The sequence below is a fragment of the Pundamilia nyererei genome, unplaced genomic scaffold (assembly GCF_000239375.1).
Source record: "Pundamilia nyererei isolate P.nyererei 1_Seehausen unplaced genomic scaffold, PunNye1.0 scaffold00139, whole genome shotgun sequence".
Lineage (NCBI taxonomy): Eukaryota > Metazoa > Chordata > Actinopteri > Cichliformes > Cichlidae > Pundamilia > Pundamilia nyererei.
The window spans coordinates 941307-949170 of NW_005187540.1; the positions used below are offsets into that span (position 1 = coordinate 941307).

General features: G+C 44.9%; 1 protein-coding gene across 1 annotated transcript in view; it reads right to left on the reverse strand.

Moving 5' to 3' along the window:
• Positions 1-3917: 3917 nt before the first annotated feature.
• Positions 3918-7864, reverse strand: part of LOC102209867 (collagen alpha-6(VI) chain) — a 40218-nt gene continuing 36271 nt past the window's right edge. The window contains exons 37-38 of the mRNA XM_013913607.1: positions 7371-7516; positions 3918-4721 (exon numbers count right to left, since the gene is read on the reverse strand). Of these exons, the coding sequence (XP_013769061.1) occupies positions 4546-4721; positions 7371-7516 (322 nt within the window). The 3' untranslated portion in view covers positions 3918-4545. The remainder of the gene's footprint in view (positions 4722-7370; positions 7517-7864) is intronic.

The window sequence follows — 7864 nt, forward strand, 5'->3', positions numbered from 1 at the left end:
ATATAAATAAAATTGAATTGTTCCAACTTAATACCTCAGGCAGCAGAAACCCAAGAAAGAGGAGGGAGACGAGGAACCATCATGGAAGTACAGGCCCCTGCACGGTATGTACCACCAGCAGGTAGAGGAGATGGCTAATATCCAGAAATCCTACCAGTGGCTGGACAAAGCTAGACTTAAAGGGAAGCTCTAATAATATCAAGAGCTGGAGAGGATGTGGAGGGTGAAGGTAACAGTGGTCACAGTGGTAATCAAAGCACTTGGTACGGTGACCCCCAAACTAGGCAAGTGGCTCCAGCAGATCCCAGGAACAACATCGGAGATCTCTGTGAAGAAGAGTGCAGTCCTAGGAACAGCTGAGATACTGCACAGGACTCACACAGACAGGACTGGAACTCAAAACGCTGCCTTAATGCTGAAAAACCCTCATAAAAATAACTCAAAAACAAAACAAAGTAGAAACACTGGAACACGACAAACACACGGCATGGAGAAAGTACGACACAAAAGAGAGCAAAGGCAAACAGAGGGCTTATATACACAGGGAGTAATCAGGAAATGGGAAACAGGAGGGAGACACAGCTGGGAGAGATTAGGACTAACGAGACAGGGGCAGGTAAAACTGAATACACTGACATAGGACTGGGACTATCAAAATAAAACAGGAAATAAGACACAAATCACAAACACTCAAACGTGACACTGAAGGATAGACAGAAGGAATATAACCCATGAAACAGAAGACAGTGACTTAAACTAGAGGCCAGAACAACAAATGACACAAAGAGAACAAAACCCTTAGTGCACTGTATTGTTAATTTGAAGAAAGAAAGACAAAATCTGAGATCTCACAGTACTACTTCAGGATTAAAGAGTAAACAGTATTTCAACTTTAACCCTGAAATATTATATAATTTTATAATAATAATTATTATATAATTTATTTCATTACTGAAATATTTTTATTTTCAAAATTAACAAAAATAAAAAAGATCTTTGATTAAAGCACAAAGATCTGAGATAACAGTTGAAACAGCATGAGGGGCATAAGGCAGTGTCAGTCCATGCAACATTCATCAGGCAGCACATTCTCAATGAATCCCAATCTGAAGAGGCGGCTGCACAGGCGTGCCAAGGTAACAACCACGCTCGTCTTTTTGGGCTGAAGCGTTAATGCCCGTCTGCTCTGACACACCGTGAGCTGCTGCAGCTCAGTCTGTAGTTTGAGCTCCACTAAAAGTCTCAGCAGACAAGCAGCTGCTTTCACAACATCACAGCTGGAATCACACAAAACTGACCTGTGATCAGACATCATCAGGTGATATTTCAGGAAGAGACAGACGGTAAACTGCGCATGCAATCATTTCCTCTCTGACACAACAGGAAATTCCAAACTTCCCAAATTGACTCAGAAAAATCTGCATATTTTCTTTGACTGCAAGATCAAAGAGAAAAAGACGTGAACCCACTTACAGCTCTGCTGCAGCAGCATCAGCACCTCTGCAACCAAACAGCTGATCCAGAGCTGCAGCTCAGGGCTGCTTTTAGAGGAGGAGAGGGGCGATGGCGGGGGGGTGGAGGAGGAAAGGTGGCACCTCCTCCGGCTCCTCCCGTCATCTTCCTCATTAGAGGTGGATTTACATGTTTGACTTGTGAATCAAAAGGATTTTCTGGTCACACTGAAGCATCTGTTGTGAGTTTTGGAGAGAAAGCAACACATCGTCTGCACATAGACTGATTTTATGTTTGCATTTTATGCCCTTAATCACTGTATTCTGTCTAATTGCTGCAGCTAGTGTTTCGACAAACACTGCAAACAGTGAAGGGGAGAGTGGGCATCCCTGCCTGGTGCCCCTCAGGAGACAGACGCTGGACGATGTTTGCTCATTTGTTCGGACACAGGCTGTTGGGGAGTTTTGTGTAAAGTTGCAAATAAAAATTTCCAGTTAACTCTTTAAAATGTGTGCAGAGACACGGGAGCAGAGAGCACGAGGCAGTTGGGAAGAAGACGTGGCACGAGAGCCAATGAACTGTTTACATCCCTGTAAATAAACGCACTCGTCATCATTAAGAGTCCTGCATCTGGGTCTTCACTCCCACATCCCCACGGTTGGCCAGCGCTAACCGTGACAAAGAAAGAATATTCCTTACTGTTGGGGTGAAGGGAGCGCCAAAGTCGCAAAGCCCAGCATCGCTCGTCTACAGTTTGATTATATTTGTGGACTGCGCTGACTTCCTGCTGTGTTGAGCCTTTCTCTCTATTTAGTCCGAAGATGAGGTCGAGTGAGTAATTTAGGTGTTCAGAGAGTGCAGTGGAAGAATGAGGCGTCGTCAACATTTAGGCCATATTCACTTACGATACACAGCTTCTTGTCAAGTATAGATCATTTAATAATTATGAATCTAATCTCTTGATCTATGACTGTGAGTACTTTCAAATTAATATTTTTATGTCTATTGCTAACCCCTTTGTAGCTCACTACATACATACAGGCTGAGAACACGTTAGGAAACCTGTGACAGGCCTGTGGGTCATGGTCTCGGTCATATCACCCAGTGTTTGGAGTTCCTTGTGTCCTTTGTCATGTTGTGTTACTATTTGTGTTTTAGGTCCAAGGTTTATTCAGTTTATTAGATTTCCCCTCGTGTCTTTGCCCTCTGTCTCATGTTCCTCTGTTTCCTGTTTTATTGTGAAGGTCATGGTTGTGTGCATTTCCCAGTGTTCCCAGTATCGTTTTGTATTCCCTTTTCCATTCTGAGCAGTAAAGCTGTATTTTGAGTTCATGTTTCAGTGCATGAGTCTGCGTTTGGGTCCGCTCTGTGCTGCCTGTGACGTCTGCCTGGAGTTTTTCACGCTGGTTAAATATCTTTCTGTGCATTTTTAATGGGGCAAAACTGGAATTCACAGACTAATGAATAACATCACATTTCACCTTTACAGTCTGTGCAAAGTGAGGGACATGCCTGCTTCCTGATGATGCTCCCTTTGGCTCGTAGCGCTGCTGGTGGACCGTCCTGGAGCAGTGACACCGTCGGCGCTGAAGGTCATGTGACAGCCTTCAAACCCAAAGACGCATGATTTTCTTTTACAAAGGCTGGAATCCAATAAAACAAAAAGACTTAACACAAATGAATAATCACACTAATCTTTCTTTGTATTATAGAAATAAAATAAGGTGGAATAAAATCATTACTTTTGCTCTGCGGGCCCGAGTAGTGTAGTCAGTGTTTCAGGAACGCTGAAGAATCCCACGAGGCAGAGCAGCATCGTCCTGTGTTATGTATCATGGTATTAAACCTGCTTTTTACCAACAGAGGGGGGAAACTCCTTTCAGGTGAGTTACTGTGAACCTGGTATTACTTCTGTGCTCACATTTGGAAGTGAAATGTAATGTTTAAAGACAGCAAAGACGATTAAAACCACAACTTGTCTAATAGACACCAGTTTACTGAGCTCGAAGTCTTAAAATGATCAAATAAATAAACCATGAGATTTCAGGCTGATGGTGATGTTTGTGTTTCCATCTTTCTTCACAATAAAAAATGACCTGTGATAAAGTCTTTGAGCGTGTGATCACAAAAACATCAGATACCAGTCTGGAGGATAACTCCAGCCTTCACGATGGTGCATCCCAGTAAACCACTCTATCATCCTGTCACTGTTATGTAACTCGTTGTACAGTAAATTATCCAAAGGAAAACCCGTTAAGTTCAAAAACTGTTGTATGAAAAGACTGTTTTTAACAGGAAGCGATGGAAGCGATGGAGCTCAGAGCACTGAATATTTAATATGAGCTTTAACATATCAGGTGGATAATGTTTTAAACTTTGTTGTGCTGCGTTTATCTCTTTTAATGTCAGGTTTGGGTTGTTTTCACTGAAATCCTGAAGAGGCACACAGACACGGACACATGTCGGACTTTTATCTAAACACAAACTTTTATTCAGAAACAAACAGTACAAAATACATGCAGCTGTTTCAGAGGAGCTGCTTCAAGGCACCTGCGAGCTTTGGAAATATTTGGATTTTAAAGGCAGGTTTTAATATTTTCAACAGCAGGGGGCAGCGTTTCTTGAGCTGGCGTTGTTTTAACTTTAGTTTTTGATGTTTCTAAATTTTCTCACAGATTTTGTTTGCCCGGCTGCAGCTGCAAAGGCACTGCACCAACGCCTGGTAGAAATTTGCATCACAGTCCTGCTTCCTTTAGCATCTGTTAAACATAATTCATAAAGGTTTTAGGCATAAAATCATTTTTCAACACATTCTCGTGATGTCTTCTCTTGGAAGCATTTAAAGTATTTAAAAATGAAAATACCTTTAAAAATAGCACCCTGTGACATAGAAAAGATTATTCCATTTCAGTAAAGTAGTTTCAGAGGAGTGAACTAAACTAACCATACATGGGTGGAGGACAAGGCGGCTCCTTGTGTGTGTTTAAGTCTTTACACTTTAACTGCCCAGAACAAAACCCACTGTGGACGAAGCTGCTCTGAGGTCGCTCTGCTGCTGTGTCAGCTCTCGGTGCAGATCGGTGGCCCGGCGCCTCATCTGTGCTTTGACAGACAAACTCTCTCACATTCTGCCTGCGTCGCAAAGCGGTTTTCGTTGCCTCCGCAGCCGCTGTACCAGAAACGGGAGCAGACGCTGCGTTTGTGGTCGAAGAACCACCTGACGGTGTAATTCACACAGTCGCCAGCATCCTTGCCGAGGAAGCAGATGCCTGCAAGAGGTGACAGGAGCGAGGAGGCAAAATCAGCTCACAGAAAAACAAACTTAATAAAACAGAACAGAAGAATAGAAGAGCCCTTTATTGTCATTGTACATGTGCAAAATTATGGGCGCTCTGCAACGGAGGAAGAAAATATATCAATAGTAAAGGGCTTCAGGAATACATAGCAGACAGATCGGGGTCAGCAACCTTTAACACCCAAAGAGCAGTTTGGACCCAGCTTGTTGTTACCATAGTTCATGGAGGAGCTGCTCACATACGTTTGTGGATCCAAAGATCCATGCTTGGCCTGCCTGGGGTTGAAAGCCTCGATAAATGCACGGCGCTTCGGCGGGTACGGTTATTTTGAGCGATGAAGAATACTAACATATAATTTTATTTTTGTATTTCAAGATCACGATAATCTTCCAATTTCGAACTACAAGTTAAAAAAGAACCAAGACAATTAAAATACACTTCAGTTACTTGTCATTTTTTCCCAAACCACGTGGAGCCGCAGTATAAGGACTAAAGAGCCGCAGGTTGCGACCCCTGCTCTAGAGGAATGTGAGTGTGTGAGCGTCCTGAGTGATGAGGGTCACTCAGATTGGTGGGCAGGGGTCGGGGGAGAAGCTGTTAGTGAGTCTGGAGGTGTGGCAGCTGGCTGACCTGAGGGCAGTGGGTCAAACAGGTGGTGGGCGGGGTCACCTGTGATGGCCCTGGTTTACTTGAGACAGGAGGATCTGGCGATGGCCTCCAGGTGTGTCAGAGGGCAGCCAGTGATTTTTTGGGGGGTGTTAATGACCCTCAGGCAGCCTTCCTGCTCTCAGTCGTGGCCCCTGAGTACAAACACCTGGCAGGAGGATCACGCTCTCCACTGAGGAGGGTAGAGCAGCAGCTCTGGGCCTTCTTTGCCAGGGTGTTTGATTTGATTTTTGCAGACTATTATTAAATGCATAAACAATGAAGAGTGAACTGAACAGGAAGTCTGAGCTCGGATATCTGCCGTCTGCTCTGAAGGCTGGAAATATCAGTCGTTGTCCTCAGAGGCTCACACGGTAGGCTAGCAGGACACTGGGCACAGTTTATGTATCGAGCTACACAGTGCAGCTGTGCTTCTTACTAATAACACTGTAACCTCCTGACACCCAGCACACTCGTTTATGTCGTCCATCCATCCATTCGCTTCCGCTTATCCTTTTCAGGGTCGCGGGGGGCACTGGAGCCTATCCCAGCTTTCATACGGCGAGAGGCGGGGTACACCCTGGACAGGTCGCCAGTCTGTCGCAGGGCCAACACACAGGGACAGACAACCATTCACACTCACATTCACTCCTAGTGACAATTTGGATTATCCAATTAACCTATCCCCACAAGCTGCATGTCTTTGGACGGTGGGAGGAAGCCGGAGTACCCGGAGGGAACCCACGCAAACACGGGGAGAACATGCAAACTCCACACAGAAAGACCTGATGGTGGAATTGAACTCAGGACCTTCTTGCTGTGAGGCAACAGTGCTAACCACCGTGCCACCGTTTATGTCGTCTGAAGGGGAATTAATTTTAGTCTGTATCTTTTGACCGGTTTGAGCTACCCCACTAAAAGACTTTCCCTCAGTTCTCGGCTGGTTAAACTGAAGTAGGCTGAATGTTTGTGGCTCATGTTTTGGTCAATGTCTCCCTATTTGATGATTGCAGACTGCAGGTGCGATGTCACCGAGATCATCTGCGTTCCTCAAACTCAGCGTTCTTCCCGTCATCGTAGCGAGGAAGAGAAAGGACACTGTGCAGAGCTTCAGTGAAGCTCTGCAGCTGCATTAGAGCACTTTACAACACCACAGGCTGAGTTACACCCACAGGGGAGAAATAAACAGCAACACAGACGGCCATAAACAGGCCAGTGATCCGAGTGTGTGCTTGTTAATGATGTGGACTCACTGCCGACTGAATGTGAACCATTCGTGGTTAAAATCTGTTTGTTTTTAACTAATTAGAAACATGTCTGTAAAGGTTCTCAGTCATCCAGCTCATCGTAGTCTGAGGAGCTTGGAAAGAAAAGCGTCTGGACTTCTTTAAGTTGCTTGAAGACGTTTATGCTTCTTCAGTTCTTAGAGCAACTGGTTTAAGCCCCGGCCCAAGAGGGGACGACGGACCCCCTAATGATCCTGTACCTAATCACACGAGCCGAGGTATGAAAACAGGTGCAGGTCACAATCAGCCAAGGGTTTGGGTGAAACCTAACTCCACCCTATCATGTGATTTCATTCCCGACCCCTTAACACCCAATCACATCCTGGGCATTCTGACCTCAGGGAATCAGCCTCTTTGCTGATTTGATGAAAGCCCAATTAGGATAACCGCATGTTTTAAGAGCTTTCTTTACACGTGTGGGTTCACCCAACATCTTGGTTGATTGTGACCCCCACCCATTTTCACACCCAGGCAGAGGATCAATAGGAGGTCCACGACCCTCGTAGGGACACTCCCACAGGGCTTAAAAATCTGGGACGCTCCACCAGTCGCTCTGAGAACTGAAGAAGCTTCTCGGGTGAAACGTCTTCAAGAAACTGAAAGTGCAGATGCTTTTCTTTGTTTTTGAATGTTACTGAGCACTAATTAGTGAGTGTGTGTGTGTGTTTATGTGTGTGTGTGAGTGCTCTACCTGTGAGGTCAGCTCCTGAAAACGACCTCTTTCTTTTGCTCAGAGTGTTGATGATGCTCAGGTTTCTTGCCAAGATTCCCGTCTGCTCCTGGAACCAGTTTCTCGGCTGATCGGAAATCTCCAGCTCCCAGTCTGCTGAGCCCTGACTGGACACAGAGCAGCGGCACTCGCTGAGCCAATAGCTTTCTGAATAACACGTTTAATTATTGCTGCTCCGAAACTGCTGTTTACTAACATTTATGTGCTTTATATTTCAAGGCATAGAAATACTACAGAGAAACCCAACAATCAGACGACCTCATATGAACAAGAACTTGGCAACGGTGGGAAGGAAAAACTCCCTTTTAACAGGAAGAAATCTCCAGCAGAACCAGGCTCAGGGAGGGGCGGGGCCATAAAAAACAAACTGGAGTCTATTAGATAGATATGATACAAACCACTGCAGCACAGTACCTGTAATACCTACAGCATGTTCTAATCGCTCTAATAGGATA